The sequence below is a fragment of the Maniola hyperantus genome, chromosome 9 (assembly GCF_902806685.2).
Source record: "Maniola hyperantus chromosome 9, iAphHyp1.2, whole genome shotgun sequence".
NCBI lineage: Eukaryota > Metazoa > Arthropoda > Insecta > Lepidoptera > Nymphalidae > Maniola > Maniola hyperantus.
The window spans coordinates 1259991-1287912 of record NC_048544.1 but is presented as its reverse complement, the minus strand read 5'-3'; the positions used below and the strand labels follow the sequence as shown (position 1 = coordinate 1287912).

At 39.2% G+C, this 27922-nt stretch overlaps 1 protein-coding gene across 1 annotated transcript; it reads right to left on the bottom strand.

The window, feature by feature from the left end:
• Nucleotides 1-371: 371 nt before the first annotated feature.
• Dbx lies at nucleotides 372-27922 on the bottom strand. Its single transcript, XM_034971866.2, is given in 6 exon segments — nucleotides 372-792; nucleotides 12917-13062; nucleotides 13967-14038; nucleotides 15020-15142; nucleotides 27091-27676; nucleotides 27678-27922. Coding segments are annotated over 6 exon segments (1419 nt in total). The 5' UTR covers nucleotides 27810-27922; the 3' UTR covers nucleotides 372-432.

Sequence of the window (27922 nt, the reverse complement as noted above, 5' to 3'; positions counted from 1 at the left end):
CCGCCGACTGTGAGCTTTATAGAAAGGGAGGGTGAATTAATAGCGTAAGTAGTGAAGAGTAATTAAGACATTGGCTTCGTATTCGGCACTCCAGGATGAATAGTGATTAAAACATTCGTATTCGGCACTCCAGGATTCGATCATGGACACACACCTTTAACTTAATGGAGCTATGTGCATTTTCAGCAATTATAATATTATACCATTAGGTTTAATAACGGTGAAGGAAAACACCTGAGGAAACCTGCATGCCTGGGAGTTCTTCATAATGTTCTCAAAGGTGTGTGAAGACTGCCAATCCGCACTCGTCTATGACCTAAACCATTTTGACTTTGAGAGGAGAGTCGTACTCAGTAGACGCCGGCGATGAGTTGAGATGGGGGAATTTAATTAGCTTAGATTTATTTATAACACTTAAATCTTTCAAACAGGTCATGTCACATTAATTTCCTCATCCGATGCGCTGGCGTCGCTGTCAAAATCGTCGCCATCTTCGTTCGTATAAACGTTTTCCCGCGCGAACAACGGACCGCCCGACATCTTGTCGTCATATCGATAGCTGTCACTTTGACAGTTGGACGTGGACGCGTACATTTTGTTCTTCATCTCCTCCTCCTCATTGTTCCCCGGTGCTGGGGACAGTTTTTGTTTATCCGCCTCCGCGTCTGATAGGTCTGGGTGGGGGTTGTTCTTGTTGGGTAGAGTTTGTTCCCTCGAACCACCGGACGCGAGGAGTTCCCGCTCTTTGGAGTTCCGCCATTTCATGCGACGGTTCTGGAACCAGATTTTGACCTGTAACGGAAATGGGAACGTTAATTTTGTTCATAATCATAAATCCCTACTATCCCTACTTAATATTATAAATGCGAAAGTGTGTCTGTCTGTCTGTCTGCTAGCTTTTCACGGCCCATCCGTTTAAGCGATTTTGATAAAATTTGGTATAGAGATAGCTTGCATCCCGGAGAAGGACATAGGCTACTTTGGATCCCGGAAAATTAATCATCTAGTCATAAATAAAACATTAATTTGCTATTATTTGTCATCATCTCAACCCATCACCGGCGCCGGCCTACTACTGAGCACGGACTTGCTCTCAAAATTAGAAGGGCTTAGGCCAGGCTATGGCACGTAGCCTACTAGGTACTTGTCGGGGAAAATAATGCATACGAAATACGTCTTTTTTATTAGAATTTATTTGTATAGCAATACAGAGTAAACGTTGCCGCGTGACGTCAACTGAAATAAAAATATACTGTCGGAAAAAAATTTTACTAAATTAGCCCAACTAACAGCCGTACTCAGAGTCGCTAATCGTTACTTAAGAATGAGTTAAAACAAGACAGATTTATGTGAGAGATATAGCTCTGTCTTGTTGTAACTTGTAACTAAACTTAAGTAACGATTAACCGACTCTGAGTACGGCTGTAAATCTTCTCAACACGAACTATAAACTGAATCAAACAGGATCTGGAAGCAATCGGATGAGCTTTTAGTTATTTTATGATTTGGAAAGACTAAACTGCTAAGTTTCTCAGTAGAATCTGCTTTCTGAACCGATAATAAGTAGATTCCCAGACGTAACGTAACAGAGACCCTAGGTAGTCTTAGGTAGGTACATGATAAAAATTAATTTTGAATTTCTGAATCCGAGAAGTCTGAAAATTTAACACCTATCGAATCCAGTATCTTTCCTTGGCATGAAAGTAATCAAATAATTGGGTATTTGACTACCTATATCAAAAATAAATTATTTCTCAGTGATTATTAAATAGGTACAGGGTCTTCCAAAATACGTAATGTTAAGTTCTTTGTTAGTTTTAAGTAGGTATAATAACCATTTTAAATTATCGATTAAACTAAAAAAGTACGTCATTATGATGTGACATCAAATTCTAGTATTTCATAGAATATCGTGTAAGTGCGCATTTTGACGTATAATAAAAAGTTACTGATTTGACTACTTCGTTGTCAAATGCCGTGTTGCGCAAGCGAGGTCAAATAAAAAAACAAAAAATCACCGCGTGTGCGCCACCAATACAATAACCGAAAAAAAAAACATTGTCATAATCGTAAAAATTATGGATTATCATGGAAAGGGGCTATTTGCTATTTTTTGCTCGCGCATCGATTCCTCATTTTGGGCATATTTCCGGGCGGTTTTTTCGTGAAATCTAACAGTTTTCGGCAATAATTGGTAGTCGCGCATTGTGCGAGTGACGCGAGGGACGCCGGGGGCTGACGGCTAGTTTATTGATGGTTAGAGGCGTGACGCCTTTGTCGCCAGAAATGTGACATTTTGACACTGAATTTATACTAATACCGCAGTGTAAGGAGAGACACAGTCGTCCGACTCCGACGTCTTGATCTCGTAGTAAATTACGACCACGATGCTAATTATTGCTAGATAGCAGATTTGTAGAGCGTCGTCTCTGTCTTTGAGACCGACAAAACGTCACTTAGTTATGAGTGACAGAGACAACGCTCTACACAGCCGAAATGTCATTCTAAAATCTATTACTTTCTGCCGCCTACTGTAAAAGCGAAAGTGATCCAAGCTCTATGGCTCCAAGATACATTTGCAGAGGGGTATTTAATAACCATAACCTACTAAAATCTTCAAACGGAACGTATTGTACAAAATATGAATTCGAAATGACAAATCACTTTCACCGATTGGCCGAAACGAATCAGTTATTGATCGTTTTCGAAATTCGAACGCGAATCATTTGTCAAAGTTTGAAAAACGAACGCTTTTTGGCGCGCAACCTTTGTTCGGATAATTGAAACGTAAAGACAAATTACGCAGGGCTGTCGAAAATTTGTCTAATCGATTTTAATGATTGATTTTTTCTAATAAAAAGTATCTATATAGTATTTACAGGAATGTAATAGACTAAATGTACCTACATGGTGTACATGCAGATGATGGATTTAGTTTTTAAAAATCTCGTAGGGACTTTTTGATTTTCCATGATAAAAAGTAGCCTATGTAACTCTCTTAGGTGTTTTACTAAATCCATGCAAAAAATCATGTCCGCGTTACTCCGTTTCAGCGAGATTGAAGGACAAACCAACAAACACTATAGTATGATATGGATAGTGATTAAAATCAGAATCGTTGAGAGTCGTATGTTTATTTGCTGAAGACAGAGTACTATATTTCAGAATCAGAGCGGACCCTTCTTGACCGCGTCCCGTGACGTCACGCGCGCGTTTAGCGACAATATGCCGCCGCCAGCTGACGCGACCCTTTCTCACTGTCCTTGCGAACTGCTATAGTGATGTCCTAATCACTATATCGACATATAATAATTAATCGTTAGACCTGTCTCATTGTATGGTTCAGAATGTTGGGCGGTCAAAGGGACGGATGAAAGGCGAGTACATGCAACTGAAATGCGAATGTTGAGATGGATGTGTGGTGTGACAAGGATGGATAAGATAAGGAATGAATATATAAGAAGTTTGAAAGTAGCGCCAGTGGTAGAAAAGGTGAGGGTAATGGGCTGGCATGGTATGAACATAATATAATGCGGAGGGAAGAGGAGAGGACGACCAAAGAAAAGGTGGATGGATTGCGTGAAAGAGGACATGCGTGAAAAAGGAGTGGATAGTACGTTGACGAATGATAGAAGTGAGTGGTAGAAGAAGACATGTTGTGCCGACCCCACGTAGTGTGGGATAAGGTGAGGAAGAAGAAGATAATAATTATCGAGTTCCATTAATATTAAAGTTTCTCATTCTGAGAGGAGACTCGTGCTCGGTAGTGGGCAAATGATGGGTTGAAGACTGACAGTACTACATTTCAGAATTAGAATGACGTCATGCGCTCGTGTAGCGACAAGAGCTAGCAGTAGCTATGACAATTATAGTGCAACGGGTGGGTGTTTTAAACCACCGACCCTTCGGATTTCTGTTCACTTCTTTAACCGTTTGAACTATTGAGGCTTATGTCGTAAATAACTTGTCGGGGCTATGTGCATTTTAAGTTATTAAATCTCACTTGCTGTAACGATAACCTCGTGAGAAAACCTGCATGCCTGAGATCCCTCCATAATGTTTTTAAAGGTATGTGAAGTCTGCCAATCCGCACTTGGCTAGAGATTCTTAAGTACTAGATACGTTTGAAATCTTGCAAATAAATTATTTATTTGATGGAAATGAATAAATCAAACTAGGTAGGTATATCGATACATTTCCCAAGGAAATAAAGCCCAACCCTCGACAAGACAGGGGTGCGAGCGCCTCAGAATTAATTACTTTTTGACATATTCACTTTTATTGCGAATTATGCTGAATAAAGAGACAGCGAGGCACGACTAATACTCGCGGGAGATAGGGGGGGGGGGGCTATTATATTACGATCAATGTTTAGTTTGGCGCAATCAGATGACGTATTGGGTTTTTGATTTGTCATAGTTTGGCAACCTAGAGATCTAATCAAGGCGACCATGGTGTAAAGAAGGCAACTTCTATATAATATTATATTATAATATAAACAGTGTTATTGATTTATCTCGAAAAACTGTGATTTGTTTTGTTATTCAATACGTTTGTGAAATCCCCCTTCCCCTAATCTTTTTCTACCAAAAAAAAAAAGATGGAAAGTTGCCGAATTCATCGAATTAGGTGTATTTATTTCATGTAGGTCAGGTCAACTCTTATGACATGACTACAACCGTGCCAGTTGGGAAAGTAGATTTTTCTGAAATCTTATACAGGTAGCTTATAACTCGAGATAATATTATTAGGTTTTAAATTAGGATATCTTTATGACCCTATAGGTACATACACATAAGTAAAATAGGTCAATCAAGTTTTATATTGATTCGTTCGAGGCTGGAGCGAATGTCCTACAAAATTAACATTTTAGATTCTACGCAAAACCTAGATAAAAAACCGGCCAAGTGCGAGTCAGGCTCGCGCAATTAGGGTTCCGTACTAAAGTCGTATTTTTCGACATGCATTTTATGATGCATAAAAATAAATAAAATCAGTTTTAGAATGCACAGGTGAAACCCTTTCATATGATACCCCACTTAATATAGTTATCTTATCTTACTTCGAAAATTGAAAACACCCACTACCTAATTATTAGTTCATGACCACAATTAAATTTTTTTTGTGTGACTTAACCACAAATTCAAGGTTTTCGGATTTTTCCCCGAATGTCTGCTATCAGACCTACCTACCTTCCAAATTTCATGATTCTAGGTCAACGGGAAGTACCCTGTAGGTTTCTTGACAGACCGACAGACAGACAACAAAGTAATCCTATAAGAGTTCCGTTTTTCCTTTTGAGGTACGGAACCCTAAAAAGTAGGTATACGTATATCGTAGGTGTAGTTATTTGTAGTTATACTTATATTTGCTTTTTACGAATCAATATTCTGCTATGCAGCAAGCAGCCGGGTTCACTTTGTAATGGTAAACAGCTACGAAGCACCGGACGCATCTCTACGTACCCACTACCAATGAATCTGATTTTCGGACGCGAGCGTTTCCAAATTTGAAATATTCATATTTGGAATGAATATTCAAACGGCCCGCTGTTTACATTCACGGCGTTCCAATTTCAAATATTTGCATTTATTTATTTTGAATTCGGAACTTTTTGTTGGCGCGCGGTTTCGCCGGAGTTGTGATTGACAAGCGGCCATGTTTGTTTATGTAATGTCAAGTCAGGAGTCAAATTGGTTACTTTTTGTTTGCGTAGTCAAATTTTTAATTTAAATAGAGCGTATTGTGATTGAATAACATTGTTAGACAACCCTTTTGCAAATTCAAACAGACAGCGATCTGTGGTTTATTATATTACATTTTAATTGTTATATGTTATCACAATAGGATATGAATTATGAAAATATTACAAAATACACGTGTATCCGTGTATCTATTCTATTAAACAGGTATTTGGCGAGCGTAGGAACGAGTACGTTCCTACTCTTTGAACTGAGAATGATTAAAGTTTTCGTGGGCAACCCTAAAAGGACGCAAAAGTTTTTGATAGGTTTTAGTTTTTAGGACGAACACTGTAATAGGAGCTGGGAAAAAATATATTTGAAGCGAAGCTTCTCATATCCACGCACGTTTGAGGATCTAAATAACAAAAGTGAAAAAACTACGGAACAACACGGCGATAAAACGCACTTAATTGGCTGGGCAGCGCATACGTAGTGTATTGTTGCCCATATGAGCGAACGAGACAGGATAAGAGAGACAATTTTCGATAAAAATAAACATCGAACTATTTTTCAAAAATAAACGATTATTTATTTATTGTGAATAAACTCAAAACTCAATTTATTTATTCAGAATTGGTAAAATTTTACGCTTCATTGTTATAAATTTTTATTTGTAAGATGATATGATATAGTGGTGATAATTAAAACGTGCTTAAAACTAAAGCTACGAGGGTTCCAAACGCGCCCAGGTCTGAGAAGACCTGAATAGATGAAAAAGCCTTTTGTACTTTCTTGCTCTCTCATTTGCCCATAAGAGTTAGCTGGACACAGAGTAGGTAGGTACAACATTTTTGTTACAATTCGTAAGAATCCTCACTTCTGTTGAGTGTGTCTCACAAAGCTATAGGAAGCTTCGCTTCTGTCGAGCGTTTCACAGCTTTTATAACTGTTAATATGATTCTCTTCTAAATACTATCAATACAGCAAAAGCCGTCATTGCCAACCCTTGGCACCTACCCGCAACAGATAAACGATAACTTACTCAGAACAGATTATACCTACTATTGTTTGACGCGAACAAAGGTTTGATGCGGAGAAAGATATCGCGGCTTTGATTTAACGTTCCTTAACAATAAATGGTTATTTAGATTAATTAATTTGATAGGTATCTATTTTGGTTGCTCGAGCAAGTGTGCAAGTAGGTACATCATTATTTTATGATGATATGATTAAGTATTACAATTTTTATTTTTCACTAACTTTTGCCAGTGACGTCATCCGCGTGATTATTTATTATTAATTTATTTATTCAGTTACAAATAGCCCTTGACTGAAATCTCACCTGGTGGTAAGTGATGATGCAGTCCAAGATGGAAGCAGGCTAACCTGGAAGGGGTATGGCAGTTTTTAATAAACCCATGTCCCTTTGGTTTCTATACGGCATCGTACCGGAACGCTAAATAGCTTGGCGGCACGGCTTTGCCGGTAGGGTGGTAAGCCACGGCCGAAGCCTCCCACCAGAATTTTTTAACTAATAAAGAAGGAAAAATATAAAAGTTGTATGAGAGACAACCCTATAAAACGAACGTGCCTAGACATTATTCTTATAAATCTTTTTTCTTTAATCTATGGAAGAGTTAGGTAAATTAGGAACTTAGAAAATTTTATCTAAAATATCATCATCGTCATCACACACATCGCTCGCCGGCTCACTACTGAGAACGGGCGTCCTCTCAAAACGAGAAAGGTTTTGGTCATGGTCTCTCACGCTGGCCATGTGCGGATTGGTAGACTTCACACAGCTTTAAAAACATTATGGAGAACTCTCAAGCATGCAGGTTATCTCTCGATGAAAACAAGTGATAGGTACCTACCTACTTATTAAAACTCACATAACTCCGAAAAGTAAAGTTTGCCCCCGGGATTGAACCCCGAACACTTATAAATTAGTTATTTTAGTTAATTAAAAACTTAATTAGGTAACTAAAATATAGAAAAGGTTAAACAAATAAAAATTTAAAATGATTTTTTGTTGCTCTGACGAAAAATCAAGAGTAAAAAACACTTTTTTTAACAAAACAAAACTTTATTTTTAACATTGTAAAAAAACAGTTTAGCGAAGAGTAAAATTCAAACATGGAACGCAACACAAACATAAGGTCGCGCACACACTCACAGGGCGCGGGGTATCCGCAATCTTGGCGCGCTGCTTGCGTTTGACATTAAATAATTGTTGGGCGCCGGCCGTCGGGGCTAGCGCGGTATTGCTCTATTAGATGTGGCGTATATTATAAGAATAGAATTTTGCTTTGTGTTATTTTGTTTGGTAGTTGACCCCGCTGAGCTAGTAGTGGACTTGTTTTCAAAGAATTATTCTGTAACATGATTGACATTTTAGTACCTAAGTACTAATTGTCCACTTTTATCAATGTTAAGTTCGCCAGTTCAAAACATTGAAAAAAAATTTAAGTGCTAAAAGTATAAAATTTTAAAGAACGTCCATATTAAAATTTTTGTATTATTACTAACTATAGCCATTTTTAGTATGCAATAAACATTAATTTCAATACAAGGAAAACGGATTTAATAAAATAAAATATACATTTAGGCGACCTCCTCTATAGCGGGTGCAGCGGCCATCAGCGCCGAACAGGCCAAGAGGCGCAAATATGAAAACCTCGATGGAAGCTTCGTATTCGTGCCTTTTGGTGTGGAGACCTTGGGGCCGTGGGGCCCGGGGGCTCGAGCTCTTTTTGAAGGAATTGCAAAAAGAGTTATCGAGTCAACCGGGGACCCGAGAGCTGGCAGCTACCTTGGTCAAAGAATTAGTTTGGCCATCCAAAGGGGTAATGCTGCCAGCATCTTGGGTACAATGCCTCGCTGCGGTGGTCTCGACGAGGTTTTAGATTTAATTTAATTTATTTTAGTTTTAATTTAATGTTGTTTTTTTTAGATTTAAGTTTATTAATAGTTTATTTGTTAACCATTGATAATAAATTAAATTAATTAATTTAAATAAAAATATTTTTTATTCAATTAAACTTTTACACGAAGGTACCTACTTTTGAATGACTTAGAACTACTAGCATCCATCCGTTGTCAGCTGTGTTATTTTATGATGTTACAAAAAAAGTGTAACAAGTCGTAATTAAACAACAAGGTGATACTGTAACAACAATACCTACAAATAAATCCAAATATGTTCAAACAAATAGAAGTTTTGGTGGAGTAAGGAAAATTACATAGGTACCTATGTACCTACAGTATGCGCCAGAAAGTAATGTAGGTACATATAGAAGGGCCTTTAGAATGACTTTTCGGTTTTGTAGAGCGTTGTCTCTGTCACTCTATGACTTTATGTCGGTCTCAACGACAGAGACATTGCTCTACAAATCTCCAATCTCATTCTAAAGCTTGATATACTTACTTGTATTACTTTCTGCCGCGTACTGCAAGTACATGTACCTACTTAATTCATTCATTCATTCATTCATTCATTTATTGCATGAATGCTGAAAAGATTAGGTATACTCTTTTTGGGCAGTTGTGTAAAAATAAAAATAATTCCTGTCTAATGCAACGCAAAGTCTGCGCGATGGAGGGAGGAAGTCGGAATTTATTTAATGACGCCGTTCGGAGGGTACAGGCGCGGCGATGTGCTCCGGGACTTTTTGTATTTTATCGCGAATTAGGCGCTTTTGTATACTTTGATAGCTGGCAATCTCTAATTGTTACTACAGACTGACCTAACTGAGTAGGTTCCTGCGGTAGTGAAGCGGTGCGGGAGGGGTGTGATGACGTCACGCGAGAGCTCAGGGATTCGTCAACTTGTGACAACTGTCACCCTCCCGCACCGCTCCACTACCGCACGAGCAAATCAAATCAAATCAAATCAAATGGTTTAATCAACATAGGTACTTAATAAATTACACTTTTTGAAAGTCCGTTGTTGCATTTGTAAGATGATATTAGTGGTGATAATTTTTACTCGAATTTAAAAATAAAGCTACAAGGGACTAAAGCTACAAGCTACGAGGGAGCCTACTCGGTTATGCGCTATCATCATCATCATCATCAACCAATAGACGTCCACTGCTGGACATAGGTCTCTTGTAGGGAATGCGCTATAGTACCTATCAAAGGTGATTTTGCATTCCTGCACTTTACGTAATACTTTATTTACGCGCCAACAAAAGGATTTAATTAGCCATACTAGGTACATTTATGTTCCGCCGTGATTTGTTTCTGAAAATCCTGTAGGAATTCCTTAACATCCTGCGATGAAAATAAGTAGGTAAAAAGTGTCTTACTTTTTCTCTGGAAAAGCAAAAGAAATTAGAACAAAATAAGTCTTAAGTAGACCAATCTGTGTTAATGATGGTCCTATATCTAAATGATGTTAAGTAAAAAATATAAACTAGAAATATTAAAAAAAATTGTCATTAAATTAAATGTAGAAGGTTTGAGAATAAAAAGTCAGGTAATCCGTTCCCAACAACAATAGTATGAACCCACCATAATATCAAACAAAATAAAATCTAATAACAAACAGTCAAGTCCATAAACCCAGCCATTCAGCCTATCCGAAAACATTCAATAAACAGTAAAACCTGCTTGCAAGTATCCTATAAAAATCAGATATCATAAAAAGGCCGGTACGAGAAACGGAACGCTGAAAAAAATAAAAGCGCGGCAACCAATAGAATACGTGGATACACTTTTATACGATACAAATCGGCCAATAGAATCCACTTTTAAGACGCAGTACAACCCTTATAACTATCTCTTTCTAACACACGTGTAAGTATATCTTGTGTTCCGCTCGTAACGTTTCGTTGTCTTGACTTCTTGAGCCGTTTAGGAACAATAGGAAAGGAACGTTATTTTGTTTTATAGATGTCATTGAAAGGTACTTTTTGTTTAGTGACGCAATTCTCTTTTCATTTATGTTTTATTGGGTCGAAATGATCGTTTCAGTGGTTTCGGCGGGCAATTTAAATCGGTTTCGAGCAGGTTTTGTTTGTTTCTTCATTATTTCCGAGGAGCGATAGAGCACAGGTAATTTTACAAGGTCTACGCGATGTCTACGAGTCTACGTAGGGTCTACGAACTTTTTATGATTAATTTAAGCTATTTGGGAAAATAACACGTAAAACTGGCTGTGACTGGGTCAGTTAGTCTTAGGGTGGAATTTATAAAAAACCTTTCTTAGTAGGTCTTCGTCATGGAGAGAAAATTCCTTACAAAGTGCTGTCTTATAACTGGAAGGACCCAGGTTCGATTCCCGGCGGGGACAATTAGGGAATTTATAATTTCTAAATTGCCCCTGGTATGGTCTGGTGGGAGGCTTCGGCTGTGGCTAGTTAACACCCTACGATTTGGCGTTCCGGTACGATGCCTCGAAGAAACCGATACGGGGTTATGGTTAAACTGCCATACCCCTGTCAACTGTGTCTGTCAAGTACCCGCTTCCATCTTATACTGCATCATCACTTACCACCACGTGAGATCATAGTCAAGGGCTTACTTGGAAAGGAAAAAGAGATCTACTTGCATACCGGGGGCGGGCATAGGCTTATATCTTACTTATATCCCAAAAAATCAAAGAGTTTCCACGCGATTTTTAAGAACTTTAATCCACGCGGACGAAGTCGCGGGCATCAGCTAGTAATATAATAAATCGACATATCTCCTACCGCGCAGGTACAAGGTCAACGGTCTTTTAAAGCGGAACGAAGTGTAGGTAGTCAATCAGTACCCTTATTAGGCATAAATGCGAAAGTTTGTTTGTTGGTTTTTGGTTTGTTGGTTTATTGGCTTATTGGTTTGTTAGTTAGTTGGTTTGTTGGTTTGTCCTTCAATCACGTCGCAACGGAGCAACGGATCGACGTGATTTTTTGCATGGGTAATAGATAGAAGACCTGAAGAGTGAAAGAAGAAAGAAGAAAGAAAAACGTTTATTTTTTAAGGCTGTACCACACATTACCAGCTAGAGCTGGTTAGGTTATCCCGGCGCCTCTTATACTTGAGTAGTAAAGTCAAAAGACCTCAAGTAGAAGAAGCGCCGGAATAAAAACATAGGCTTCTTTTTATACCTACCGGAAAATCAAAGATTTCAATAATGATATTATAATTTCTAAACTGCCCCTGGTCTGGTCTGGTCTGGTGGGAGGCTTCGGTCGTGGCTAGTTACCACCCTACCGGAAATGCCATGCCGCCAAGCAACTTGGCGTTCCGATCAAGATCCCACGGGATTTTTAAAAACCAAATTCCACGTGGACGAAGTTGCGGACATCAGTAGGGCGATTGTCTAAAACCTGCATCAATCATTATTACAATCTCAATTGTTCTGATTGGCTGAATTTGTGCGATTCTTGTTGCAACAATGCATTGTAGCCAATAGTGAGCGAGCGTTAACCAATCAGAGATTATTGCGATCGTGACATTGTAGCTGTCATTCTCCCGCAATCGCGCAGCAGTTAGTACTTAATAATTGACTGAAAGAGTTTCAGTATCAAAAATTACCTCACAATCACCAACAGAAATAAGGTATTTAATTCCGCCCGAATCACAAAATGCAAATAACTAGTAATTGTTGAGGGTAGGCCGGCGAGCGGCTGCGGGTGACACTCCCTCGTGGCCCGGGGCTGGAGTTTTTTGTAACACCCTGTAGGTAGGCAGGGTGCTCCCCTTTCGGATGGTTATAGTTATGTTACGATTGATGCTATCTTGGAATTTCTGGACGGTTTGTTCTTTGGAAAACAAGCCTTTACTGATTAGAGCCTCAATAGCTCAACGGGTACAGGAGTGGACTGAAAACCGAAAGGTCGACGGTTCAAACCCCGCCCGTTGCACTATTGTCGTACCTACTCCTAGCACTAGCTTCATACGCTTAGTTGGAGAGAAAAGGGGAATATTAGTCATTTAACATGGGTAATATTCTTAAAAAAAAAATTATCTTAAATATATAAAAGGAAAAGCTGACTGATTGACTGGCTGATCTATCAACGCACAGCTTAAAAGTTACTGGACGGATTGGGCTGAAATTTGGCATACAGATAGCTATTACGACGCAGACAACCGCTAAGAAAGGATTTTTGAAAGTTCAGTCCCTAAAAGGGTAAAATAGGGGTTTGAAATTTGTGTGGTCCACGCGGATGAAGTCGCGGGAATAAGGTAGTCAAAATATAAAGTACTTAGTTTTAGGTGATTATATTTGGTAGTCAAGTTACCTGGCTATCCTTCAAGCCCAGCTTCTCAGCCAGTTTCTTCCTGTCAGGTTTGGAGATGTACTTCTGCACCTGGAACCTCTTCTCCAGCCCTTTCCGCTGCAGGTCCGAGAACACAGCCCTCCGCATCATACCACGGCGGGGTTTCCCTGGAGGAAAAGATGACTGTAAAGGCGGATACAAACTATCGGACGTATCCGTAAGCCGCAGCTGAGAGCTGTGAAATACTTACAGTCGTTTGGGGCGCATCTTGCGAGATATTTATCAGACATCCGAGCGCTCAAGGTTACGTCCGCTAGCATCCGATAGTTTGTACAGTTTGTAGCGCGAGGGTGCAGATACTGTATAAAGGACCTTTTGACCTGACATGCAAACTGTGGAACCAACTCCCATCGGCGGTGTTCCCACTAGATTATAACATGGGGTTATTCAAGGGGCGGACCAACAAATTCCTAAAAGGCCGGCAACGCATCGGCGGCTCCTTTGGTGCTGCAAATGTTCATGGGCGGCGGTAATCACTTAACATCAGGTGACCCGCCTGCTCGTTTGCTCGCCATATCTATTAAAAAAAAAAAAAAAAAAAACATGCCCGGAAAGAGACCGGCCCGACGGCTTTACGTGCTCTCCAAGGCACGGGAGTGTCGCACTGCCAACTTCCAAATACAGGGCTAGTAGGTACTGGAAATTCCTGATGATGGGTTGATCATGATGATGACATCTTGACTGGAAATTCCAATAGACTATAACTATAGGTCTCCTTTAGCTGGTCGGACCATCTAGTTGGTGAGCGGCCTCTCGGTCTTTTGCCCTCAGTGTTGCCCGTCACTATGAGCTTTTCTAAGCTGTCGTCCCCCCGCCGTATTCCAGCTAAAGGAGTCTAGCAGGTGTGGATTTCATCACATTGTAAAAATGGCCACCGACAGAAGCCGATGGAAACAGATAAGCCATTCGAGGGCAGTTTGCCAGGACCACGATCTTCAGCAATGAAGGAACGACCGGAGAGAGAGATAACTATAGGTTATTAAAAAAAATGCTTAAGTAAGTCGTAGGTACCTCTCGAACTGTGCGCCCATGGAAAACCTCCGGGAAGTGGGAATACTTGTGTATGTGCCTGCGACGGCCTCACTGCAAAAGAATAATTTATTCAGCAAGCGAAGCGATTACAACCATTTTGGAAAAAAATTGTTACTGCTTAAGTACAAGTACAGTACGCGGCCGAAAGTAATGTAGGTACATTGCTTTTAGAATCACATTTCGGCTTTGTAGAGCGTTGTCTCTGTCACTCATACCTATATGACGTTTTGTCGTTCTCAACGACAGAACTAGTGCTCTACAAATTTGCTATCTCCTAAAGGTCGATGTAGATTACTTTCGGCTGCGTAGGTGTGCTATTTTTCTTCTAAAAACCCGTTTTAGGTCAAGATAACTTTTGTGATAGCGCAACCATATAAAACATAGGATTACTTCGTTGTCTGTCTGTCTGTCTGTCTGTCGTGTCTGTCAAGAATAGGGTACTTCCCGTTGACCTAGAATCATGAAATTTGGCAGGTAGGTAGGTCTTATAGCTGACATTCGGGGAAAAAATCTGAAAACCGTGAATTTGTGGTTACATCTCTATTCTCTAATACAGAGGTATGTTCTAATAACACACACACCCATATAAAAACGATTCAGCCGAACACACAACCTCCTTTTTATGAAATCAGATTTTTTTCATTATGTTAATTTAAAAAAAACGGGCTGAATTGAAAACAACCTCCTTTTTGGAAGTCGGAAAAAAATAAGATCAACAACGATGATATCCACAGCATATTTATGTTTCGGATAAGGTTTGTCCGTTTCTGTGTTTGTGTAACAAATTTAGCGTGCATAAAACCCACACAATACACAATGCGCCTTTGTGTTGTGCGTTAAATTATTTGCAGAGGACCATTAAAAATTTAAATTTTGTAAAGTGGTGATAATAAAAAGAATACCCGTCTTCCAGCGTTGTGCTTTCTGGTATGGGTTTCTTATGAGGGCCATAATTAGCGACCACTCTAAGAGAAGATTTGACGACTACTGGATACCTAAGTAAGTGGAAAAAGGTAAGGAGACACAACTTACCCAAATATGGATGGTGACAGTGCGCCAATAAATGCTGCAAGTGCTGATGCTGTACTGGAATCGGCCTGCTGGCGATCGGCTTCGCGATCGGCCACGGATTGCCGAGCACAGGTTGCCGGTATTCTGGTCACAAAACAGGTAAATATTAGACCACGCACGATCTTTAGAGTTCCCGGAACCTCTTAACGTGGAAGACACGGTCTGCCCGCGAAATTCAAATTTTATTTGGTCTTTCGCAATTTGTAAACTAGTGCAAGTAGACTTATGGTATTCAAATTTCACCCCTAGCAATATCATCTTCACAGGTTTATATAAAAATCTTTACTTAAAAGTGTCCAGTTTAAGAAAATAGTCAAAATAATGACTAAGTAATTTGGGAGTAGCTCACGTCAAACTCATTATTCCTCTCCTCTCCTCTCAGTTTGCGTTTACTCAGTATGTTTTATCGTAATAAGTAAGTAAAATAAAGTGAAATGCAATGTCCTCATAGTAAAGTGGCCTAAGTAAAGAAATCAATATTTTCCATATTATTCAATTAAGTAAAGACGTTCGCGATGAGAATAAAACGATCGAAGCTAATCGTTAAACACCCTAATCGCATCACGCTATTATAAACACTGAGAGCGGATCCTCCATCCTGAGGAGGCTGTGAGGCATAAGCTGACAGCGGGTCAATATAATTCATGGAATTATACATGTCTCACACCTGGCTTTACTCACGTGTTTAGTCGTAGCCCATCTAGTTTCGAACACTTCCGGGCTCCTTTTTCACAGGGGCTGAGTTCGCGCACAGTCTCAACCGCGACGCGTATACGCTAACTGAATCGCTGTGAAGAAGGAGCACGGAAGGGTTCGAAACTAGTCTGGCTGACGTCGACTATACACGTGAGTAAAGCCGGATGTGAGACATGTATAATGGAAATCACTCACGATAGTTTAAACGCCGCAAGGAATTGCTGATTATATTATACGGTGTACCTGCACAAAACTTGAACGAAACTAAACCGAGGAAATGAAAGATTTTTTTTATTCAAACTAGCTGTTCGCGTCCCGCGGAAACGTCGTTTTCCATGGATTTTCTAAAAAAAAAACTATCTTTCCTGACAATAACGAATACAACAAAAAAAGAATTAAGTAAGTATCCAATTTGGTGCAGTCGTTCGGAAGTTAAGTGCGTACATGCAAGAAATCACGTCAATCCGTTGCACCTTTGCGACGTGATTGAAGGACAAACCAACAAACAAACACACTCTCGCATTTATTATAAGAGTACTGATTATTACTTACAACCGTAACATTTTTCCATTCGATCAGCCCCTATGCAGCACGCTCATAGCTTGCACCACAGCCCCAACACCCCAGCTATTTCTTACCACCCCGTCTGTCAAAGCCACGCCGGCCGTTATATATTGTATGGCCTTTGTAATGCCATTAATCATGTTCAAAGTGTTTTGTTTTTGACTCCGCGTATTAATTTAAACCTATAGGGTATGTGTGAGGTAAGGAGCTACCTATTGAAAGACCTCGTATTCGTTGAATCTTGAATTTAAAAGGCAATTAATGTAAGAGATTTGGAGGTACCTACTTATTTAAGAAGATTTAGTGATACCTATAGATGTGACTATAGTAGTGAAGATGGCAGCCTCCTTACCGTGGGGGTAGAGGGGAGGGGGTCTATTTGATCCCGTGCACGCACCTCTATCTATAGAATAGTGAATAGTTAATTACGTTAAAAACCAAGCGAAGGAGAACCTAGTAAATTTATAACACCACATTATTACAAATTGTTTGTGTTAGTTAACAACGTTGCCCCAAGTCTAACGTTGTCCTAACTATGGGGTGCCAGTCAGGTAACCTCCTAGTGTACTTGGGTGCTGCTGGTCCCTGTTGTGGTGTTGTGAGTGGGTCCACAGTGGAGGGTCTGCCTCGGCGGACGTCGCTGGCTGGGTCACAGTCGATTGCTTCGGTGTTCCCGTGACCCAGTGGCCAGGCGACGCGCAGGAGCGCCGCTGGGTTTTAATGGATCCCACATACTTTCCTTTAGTTGGCTGGCTGACCTCCATGGGGGGGATGCGTTAACGCATTTCCCAGCGATAAAAAAAGTCAGTAACTTAACTCTCCAATTCATGGCAAAGAGCTAATAAACCATAAAATTTGAAAAAAATTAGTTCGAAGCGCAGTTTTAACTTAGAGCATCGCACAAAAACGTATCAAAATAATTATTGGGCCACATAAAGCGAATAGGTAATTTTATAATCGAGCCCTGAGGGAGTACCGAGGGCCGAGGAGGCGTCGACGCGGAAACTTCGCCCTCAGCCAACCCCTGAGTGTGATTTTAATTATTTTCACCTATTAATTTGTTGAGGGATGTTGGAGTTTAATTAATATTAACTTTTTGGTTGAACATTTTTCTACATGATATGATACAAAGACTTCGATTAAACTAGTTATGGGTTATACCGATATCATTATTTAATCCCAGGCACCGTCGGGGGAGCTAGCATGTCCAACACTTTTAACTTTCGAGAGACCGTCCAACCTCACGCGAACTAATATTGCGAATAAACTTTGCAACAAAAAAAAATTTGGAAGGAGAACTTATTTTTATAAGTTTTATTGTCTGTTCCTAATATCGATTATTAATTTTTTCTTTGCTCTTTGATTATGTCTATGGCATTACCATTAAAACCCATTAAATCTTCCCCGAACAAACCACAAAAAGATCCTAAGCCATACCAAAAAAAAAAAAAGAATGCGTATTTCGACACGTTCAAAAAGCGCATAGAACCTCGATCCCGGTTGCAACACTTGAGAAAACATTCACCAAATCCTTATTCGCAATTACAATAAAAGGAATAGCAATAAAATAATCCCTAAACATAAATATCGTAAAAAATGGCTGACATGTTTTTGCGTCGGATCACAATAGAGTATTATCTTTTACGATTTTTCGACTTACTGCTCTTTTGTTTGGGGCCCGTATTAAAATAATATTAGGTATAAATTCATTGTTGGTTATTTTATTAATGTTTTGATAGGTGTGGACGTGGGATTTACTGATATAGTTAATTTTGTATTCTATTGAGTTTAACGCATCATAAAACATTATTTGTTTGTGGTCTGCCCACTTTGGTATCTTCTTCTAAACCTAAATCACTACCCATATTATAAATGCGAAAGTTTGTTTACTTGTTGGTTTATTGGCTTGATGTTTTCTTGGTTTGTCCTTCAATCACGTCGCAACACAGCATCGGATAGACGTGATTTTTGCATGGGTATAGCTGGAGAGTGCACAGGCTACTTTGTAGAGTTCCCACGAGATTTTTAGAAACCTAAATCCACGCGAATGAAGTCGCGGGCATCAACTAGTCAGTACTTGTAGGTACAAGAAGCGTGAGTTTGATTTTAGATTGTACTTATAGATTTTGATTTGACACACAGGCAGACAGACAACGAATTGACCCTATAAGCGGTCCATTTTTCCTTTTGAGGTACGGAACCCTAAAAAACACTGCCATTTAATACCATAAGAGCCAAATGAAACGTTGAAACAAAACGCCGGCCGAAGTCTTTTTCAATAAACCCCGTCGTCCCCTCCGGAATCAATTATTTTCACACTTTCGCGCGAAAAATTGGCGCCGAATCGCCGTGACACCGGCGGACTCGATTAACGAATAACGGTTAATTAAATAACGTTATTTTTGTACGGTATACCGTTATACGGTATTTTTTCGGTGTTGATTTTGTTATTTCGATTTTTTCGTACATAGTGCAGTGTTAAAATATGTCCATTATTTACTACATTTCATTTTTTAACAGATACAGATGTACCTAGTTACCTCTTAATTGTGCCTATTTTTATTTTATTTTTTACACATGCTTATGTGTTATGGCAGTGGCGTAACTGCCCAAAAAAGAAGTGCAATGTTTGCAGGGTTTATATAATACTAGCTTATGCTCGCGACTTCGTCCGCGTGGACTACCACAAATTTCAAACCCCTATTTCACCCCCTTAGCGGTTGAATTTTTAAAAATCCTTTCTTAAGGGATGCCTACGTCATAATAGCTTATGCCAAATTTTCCGATCCGTCCAGTAGCTTTTGCTGCTGTGCGTTGATAGATCAGTCAGATATATTTAGATGTTGGTATTGTTTTTTGGTTTTGGTTTTTTTTATTGCACCATAACTTTTAAATGCCTGAATAGATTTGGATGCATGATGTACTTACTTATCTTTAAAATCCTTAAATCATCCGGAGTGATGACTAGTGGCTATAATTTTTTTATTAATCGTGTTTTTATTATTTATTATAGCTTCTATAATAATACCATTAGGTAAATAGATACATTTGAAAAGATGATCTAAAGAAATAATATAGAGTCCAAGAAATTAATTCAATTTTTAAAGCGGCATAGGTACCTAATTATCTTAGTCCAATGATAGCTTCATAAAATAATGTTAGATATTCTTGTATCAGAGTTTCAGATTAATATTATAATATTATAGGTTTTGTAATTAGATACTTAATAACATAGCTCGTCGGTATATTAAATTAACCATTAACCATTTTCAGCCAGTTTAAATGAAGCCACTGGTTTGATAATGTAACAAACATTATAACGTCAGTAGCATGGCCGCCCACAGCGGGTTACGTACGCAAATTGCAATACATTTGCCACAATATTATGCCTGTGCCTACTGTAAGGTGCAACGCACACCTACAGAGTCGAATGGGGATGAAGTACCTACCTACGCCGCGCACCTCTTAGGTTGAAATCTTCAGAGCGCACTTTGACTTTAAAACGAGAAATTTTGGTAACTATACTCCACATAATTATTTATGCAGTGTCTCAAAAGTGTAAGAGCTTAAGTTTATTTAGCTCAACGGTTAAGCTTATTAATTGGCTATTTGACTACATCTCAGTGATTATTAAATAGAGGGTCTTCCAAAATACGTAAAATCCACGTCCTTTGTTACTTTTAAGTGTAATAACCATTTTAAATTATCGATTAAACTAAAAAAGTACGTCATTTTGATGTGACGTCATATTCTAGTGTTTCATAGAATATCGCATAAGTACTAAGTGCGCGATTTGACGTTTGCAAAAAGTTACTGATTTGACTAGTTATCAAATACCGTATTCAGGAAGACTGAGGCGGTGCCCAATACACGCGCTGGGCACCACATGATGCTTTATATTTTTTGTACATATTATGTATTAATTAGTGGCAATAATTGTAAGTTTTTTATTTAATTCTATGTATTTTGATTTGTTCTATGTGTTGATTTTGTGCATATTTTAAAGCTGTGAGTATATTTATTTTATTACTATGTTTATTACTTCTACGTAATAATATATTACTGAGAGGTGATTCACATTTTTAAATGATGCCCATCGTCCGCGTGAATTAAGTAAGTGCTTGAAATCCCGTGGGATTTTTTGCTATAAAAAGTAGCCTATGTCACTCTCCAGGTCCTTAACTACATAGTTATATCCATGCAAAAGCTCACGCTGATTTGTTGCTCCATTGTGACCTGATTGAAGGACAAACCAATAAATGAATGCGAAGCTGTTTTATAACCCCCCCTTTAAATATTATGTTTGTAGCCTATCGTTATCATTCCTCTCTGAAAACCGTAGAAGATAATAGAAAACCAGATAAAACCCGCACCCGAAAGCAGTTCCAAATTCGAATAGCGTTAACTCGCGACCGCATCCCATTGGGTCGTTTAAATTCAGAACGCGTCTGCGGTCGTGTTAACCGTCACCGAGTGTTTCAAAATTAGAACGTGTGTTCAGGTTGTAACGTTAGTGAATTAGTGTCGAGTGTTGTCGAGGCCTGTTTTAGATGATATTTAGAATTATAAGTAATTATAGTTTATACCTGTTGCATTGTACTGTTATTTTTGTCTGATTTACTTTAAGTAGGTAGGTATATCACTTATCAGTTACATAATATCGACATGCACATCAATGTGCAGATTCCAGAAAGAGAAAGCATGCCCAGGCAAAGTTCAATTCGCACAGAACCTCGATTACTGATTATTTAAAAATAACTCTAAGAGTAAAACTCCAACCTCTGTAATGGGTTCAGTATGTTAGAGTTCGAGACGACATAAGACGGATAAGGTAAATAAAAAAACCCAAAAAATACACTCTGATCACTCACACTTCAATAAAGAAATTATTTTAGTAACCTTATACATGTAATGGCAGAGCCAGGAATGATTATTCCTAGAATTATTATTCACGGACGACATCAGACGAGTCGTAGGGAGCCGCTATATTGAAGGCAGTGCAAGACCGTGGCGTGTGGAAGTCCCTACAAGAGACCTATGTCCAGCAGTGGACGTCTATCAGTTGATGATAATGTTACACATAATTTCTAGAACTTCAAATCAATTTTGAACAAGAATTTCACAAGAACTTAGGTATAAAATCTATTTAAAATTGTATCTGGTTGGGTTATAAAATAGCGGCATTCTAATATGGGTTATGTTTTCTATCCTCCCTTTTAACAATAAAAGAAAAAGCGCTACATAAAACCTACCGTTAGAAGTCGATATCGGAAAATTCTATTAGAAAATTATGCATTTCGGCTTCCGGACGCCCATATTAACATGTCATTGGACGCCATATTGCGATAATATTTGAATTCCGAACGACTCGCGCGCTCTTACTCCGTTTTATTTCTACGCGTAACGTTACTTGAGCTCGTTATAACGTTATTTTCAACCTTATCACGTTACTGTACGGCGTTCGGAAATCTTTCGATATGTCACGTTAAGTTTGTCAGAAGTTTATATTACTGGCTGGTTTTTACGGGAAAGCTATAAAGTCGGCTCGTAGATGTAGAAACGATTTATCGGTATAAATCGTTTAGGAAAGTTAGATTCGATTATCGGATGAAATAAAAGGATGGGAGTGATTGTTTTTTGCAGGTGTTTTCAAATGTAGTTAGGGATGTCGAGTTGCTATAGGTACCTACTTGTAGTTATCCATGCCTAATTATTCTGAGCAGGTTTCTGGTATTTGATCATGGTTTTAAGATAATCCATACTAATATTATAAATACGAAAGTGTGTATGTCTGTCTGTCTGTCTGTCTGTCTGCTAGCCTTTCACGGCCCAACCGTTCAACCGATTTTGACGAATTTGGTGTAGATATAGCTTGCATCCCGGGGAAGGACATAGGCTACTTTTTATCCCAGAAAATCAAAGAGTTCCCACCGGATTTTTATAAACCTAAATCCACACGGACGAAGTTGCGGGCATCATCTTGTTAAGAATATTTATCACGTATTACTAAACAAGTTCCTACCTAGGTACATACTGTCTGTGTTACTTAGATATAATGTGTCATTTTTTCACTGATTTGTCAGTCTCAAAGACAGGGACCACGCTCTACGAAGCTTGAGGCGAAGTTGAAGCTACCGATTGTGTTTTTATAAATCTCGATATAGTCCGTATAAAATGAGGACCCACTTGCCATTTTAACTGTATGTGTCAACTGTCATGTCAAAAGTACGGTTCACTGAAATAAGGACTAAAATCGTACTTTTGACGTAGGTACTTAAAATGGCCAGTGAGAAGATAAAATTTATGCATTATACTTACGTAATATTTATTGCTGGGTACTGTACCTTTACATTTTTTTTAAATAGCGATAGCGAGCAAACGAGCAGGCGGGTCATCTGATGTTAAGTGATAACCGCCGCCCATGAACATTTGCAGCACCAGAGGAACCGCCGATGCGTTGCCGGCCTTTTTTTTTAAATCAAATCAAATCAAATTATTTATTTTAGGAATTTGCTGGTCCGCCCCTTGAATAACCCCAAGTTGTAATCTTATTCCTCTTTCACTTTCATTCCAGCTAAACGCAAAGATGTGAACGAAACTAAACAAAATCACTAATGATAGATATTTAGAAACAAGAAAAAGTTCAAAACAAAACCCGACGCTGAAATATTATGTTAAAATTGTTTTTCTGTCACTTGGTATATTAATATTATAGGAAGTAATATTATATTTAAGAACTCAGAATTTTCTCTTCTTTCATTTGACATCCCACTCGATACGATAGCAAAAAAATTGCATCATTATTTATATCGTTGATGATTACTTACGTAAATGAAACTGTCATCGGCAAAAACAATCAGAAGTGGGATACGAAAAATCTCATGAAAAGAATATTAAGCATGCCAGCAGCTCGCTACAGTATTTATTGCTTACACTTTAATATCAACACAACACAGAGAGAAATATATTAATAGAGAAATATCAGGCTTTGACATCAATAATAAAATAATAAAGCGACTTGCGTCCAACGAAAATGTTAAGAAAAAGACATATTAATTTCGCCACGCGTCGTCCCTCTCTGGCGTATTGTCCCCCGTATAGCGCCGTCTCTCTCCCGCCCCCGCGCTTAAGTGTCCGACCAGATGTTGCCGCTTTTATTGAAAAAGTCGGGCGCCATATTGCGACTCTGTTAGTGAATTAAGATGTAGCATAGAGAAAATTGTTATTGGTAACGTTATGTTTGGGACGTTAAACGGTATTTTTTTTCGGTTAATTATTTTTTTATGAGTATTTTAGTACCAGATATTTAATACATACTCGTTATTTCGTTACTTAATTAAATAAAGAGCTTTTGAATGGGCTTTTTTCGCAGTGACCTTAAATAAAACATAAGTAGGTATACCAATAAGCTACCTACTATCTGATGCTCGCAACTTCGTCTGCGTGGATTCAGGTGTTCAAAAAATCCCGTGGGAACTCTTTGATTTTCTAGGATAAAAAGAAGCCTATGTCACTCTTTCTGGTCATTAACAGTACCAATGCAAAAAATCATGTCGATCCGTTGCTCCGCTGTGACGTAATTGAAGGACAAACCAATAAACCAACAAACAAGCACACTTTTGCATAATGGATAGTGATAATATGGGTTGTACCGGGTAGTGATTAATTAATTATGATTCATCAAATAGGTAATACTTAGTTTGTCGTTAGTAAAAATTAACTGCTGACTTTCTCAGTAGAATATACTTTCCGAATCTAGTTTTATTTAAAACTAAATTAATTACTCTAGGTAGGTAGGTACTTAGTAGGTATAGAAAATCAAAGAAAAGAAATCACTAGTTTTGCCAATATCATCAATTTCAAAATCTTTCCTGATCTCTAGATGGCTTTGGTAGGTAGGTTTCCCAGGAAAATAACATCATAATCATTTCAACCCATCGCTGACGCACTACTGGGTATGGATGTCACCACAGAGTGAGAAGAATTAGGCCATAGTCCATCACGCTGGCTAAGTGCGAATGACTTCACATACCTTTGAGAATATTATGGATAAGTAGGTAGTACTCAAGTCGTGCAGGCTCACCATGTTCATACTTATTTGAAAAGTTCGAGGTGTGTGGATCGGATCCCTAGACCAGCGATTCCCAATTGGTGGTCCGCGGAACCCTGGGTGTGTCCTACCTGTGATGACGTATGGAGCGGAAACGTGGACACTGACAGTTGGTCTCGTCCACAAACTAAAAGTCGCTCAGCGTGCTATGGAGCGAGCTATGTTGGGTATCACTCTCAGGGATAAAATCCGGAACGAGGAAATTCGCAGAAGAACAAAAGCGACCGACATAGCTCAAAGGATTAGCGCGCTGAAGTGGCAATGGGCAGGCCATGTCTGTCGCAGAACCGATGGCCGATGGGGCAGACGTGTTCTGGAGTGGAGACCGCGTACCGGTAAGCGCAGTGTAGGACGACCCCCCGCCCGCTGGACCGATGACCTGAAGAAGGTGGTGGGGAGCGGATGGATGAGGAAGGCGGAGGACCGTGTTTGGTGGTGCGCTCTTGGAAAGGCCTATGTCCAGCAGTGGACGCAAACAGGCTGATGGATTGGATTGGATTGGAACCCTGGGGTTCCGTGGAAGGGTCACAACCACAGGGGTTCCACGGTATGTCCGACAGTTACCTAAATAAAACGTTTGTGGAAAAGACACATAACCGCGCCGCACCGTCACGCCTACACGGCAGTCAGATGTAAGCTACCTGGTAAGTATACTCCTAATCGGTTTCTACACGACATCTTACCGGGAACGCTCAATCGCTTGGCGTTACGTCTTTACCGGTAGGGTGGCAACTAGCCGCGGCCGAAGCCTCAAATCGAACCGGGACCTCCAACTTTTAATACAACAGTGCACGCACTGCGCCACGGAGGTAATTAACGTCATAGTATTTCTTTGTCACAATATGTAAATGTTTTGCAACAGTACTTATAATAATAACTAGCTTATGCCCGCGACTTCGTCCGCGTGGATTACACAAACTTCAAACCCCTGTTCATCCCCTTAGGGGTTGAATTTTTGAAAATCCTTTCTTAGCGGATGCCTACGTAATAATAGCTATCTGCATGCCAAATTTCAGCCTGATCCGTTCAGTAGTTTGAGCTGTGCGTTGATAGATCAATCAGTCAGTCAGTCACCTTTGCCTTTTATATATTAAGATTATTTATCATTATCAAAATAGCCAGCTAGGGTTCCGCCAAATTTTTTTTGATCAATTAGGGTTCCATGGCCAAATAAAATTGGGAACCCCTGCTCTAGACCCTCTGAATATAATAATCTATGGTTCAAACCAGATTTACATGATAAAAATTTTAAAACAATAAAACATACAGAAAAACTTATCACTAAAAAATTTATATTTACAAAAAATATACGCCGTCCAAATGGTCAGTTATGGGCATTGTGCCCAAAACACTGGCGCTATTACCTCGCTGAACGGCAAGGCTCAACCGTTGAGCGAAATAAGCACCAGCTCTTGGGTCACCAGACGCGTGGATCAGCTTTTGGGAAACGACGCTAATAAAAGCTTTCGTGTCCGATGACCATGGGCCCAGACCCTCTGAATAGAATGCTGACTTCTTAATCATTAGGCTATCACGCTGCAAGTTCAATTCTTAGTTTTGACAGCGATCAGTCGATGAAGCGGGTTGTTAGTACCTTTTTAGGGTTTCGTACCTCAAAAGGAAAAAACGGAACCCTTATAGGATCACTTTGTTGTCTGTCTGTCTGTCTATAGCATCGTCATCATCATCATCAACACATCGCCGCACCGCGCGGCCTACCACTGAACAGGTTTTCTCACGATAATTTCTTTACTAGCAAGTGCTATTATTTATTACTTTAAAACATATATATCTCCGCAAAGTTAGACGTTCGTGCCCGGAATTCGAACACCCGATCTCCAATAGGAGGTCAACCTTTTGAACCAAGAAAGATTTCGATAGTATATTTAAATATAGGTGTTTAATGGTTCAGTTGTCAAAATATCCGTCGCTAGTTATCTACACGAGGAGAAGAATTAGGTATAATTTCATTGAATCGTGATCCGACGGATTTAGTTTAAATAAATCTGTATGGGTACTTGTATAAGCATATCCTGTATTTTTTAATCTTTGTCATAGGTAGATTCTTTAATCTAAATATATAAAAGGAAAAGGTGACTGACTGACTGATCTATCAACGCACAGCTCAAACTACTGGACGGATCGGGCTGAAATTTGGCATGCAGATAGCTATTATGACGTAGGCATCCGCTAAGAAAGGATTTTTGAAAATTCAACCCCTAAGGGGGTGAAATAGGGGTTTGAAATTTGCGTAGTCCACGCGGACGAAGTCGCGAGCATAAGCTAGTCCATACTAATATTATAAATGCGAAAGTGTGTCTGTCTGTCTGCTAGCTTTTCAATTTTGATGAAATTTGGTACAGAGTTAGCTTACACCCCGGGGAAGGACATAAGCTACTTTTTAGCCCAGGAAATTAAAGAGTTCCTACGGGATTTTAAAAAACCAAAACCTACGCGGACCAAGTCGTGGGCATTATCTAGTTTAATAGTATAAAAGGAAAAAGTGACTGACTGACTGACTGATCTATAAACGCACAGGTCAAACTATTGGACGGATCAGGCTGAAATTTGGCTGCATAATTTGCTATTATAACGTAGCCAGCCACTAAGAAGGGATTTTTGAAAATTCAACCCCTAAGAAACGTGTTAAAATACCACATACCATTGACATTACTCTTGGCAGAGTCCCGGTGTTGGTCCCCCAGTATCGCACTCACACTAAATTTTAGCAACGGCTTTTTCTGTTCAACCGTATAGTCCTCACAACTCCTAACCATGTCCTCAGTGTTAAACCTCTCCTTCCCATCCTCATCACCAGAGTTCTCCTGGTAACTGTGCAAGTTGAACCGTTTTTCTAACTCCTCCAAGCGACGGATCCCTGATTTCTTACACGCGAACGGAGGGCAGTCGAAAGAACCACAGTGACATCTCCTAGCAAGATTCGGAACATTTAACACCTCTTTCTCATTTCTCTCTTCATTTCTGCTATAAAAATCATGGTTGTAGTACCCCGTTTCATTTTTCATATTAAATTCTTCGTCACGACTTTTCGAATCTTCGTCATCAACTTTTTCGATTTCGTCAGTCCTATTCTCTTCGTCATTTTCACCTATTTTCGTTTCGTCAACGTCCGGAGAGTTTTCGCGCGAATAACTTTGGCTTTGCATGTAACTTTCTAACTGCTGATTCAAAAACTGATTGTGGAAATTCACCGTTTTCTGTTGATGTAGTATGTTATCTACCAAAAAAAGGTGACGTCATATTAAACCCGCTGTTAGTTTTATTGTAGCACAGGTTTTGAATAGTTTTCAACATAATGTTGTGATTGGCAGTGAAAGGATTCAGTTTTATCGTTCCATTTTTTAAATCGGTGGGGTACATAACGTTATTTTTGTAACGAATATTTATTTTTTTATACTCATCATTATTGTGTGTCACTTCACTACAAATGTCAAATTCAATGTCAGATGGGCGAATTAATTTTGCGAAAAATA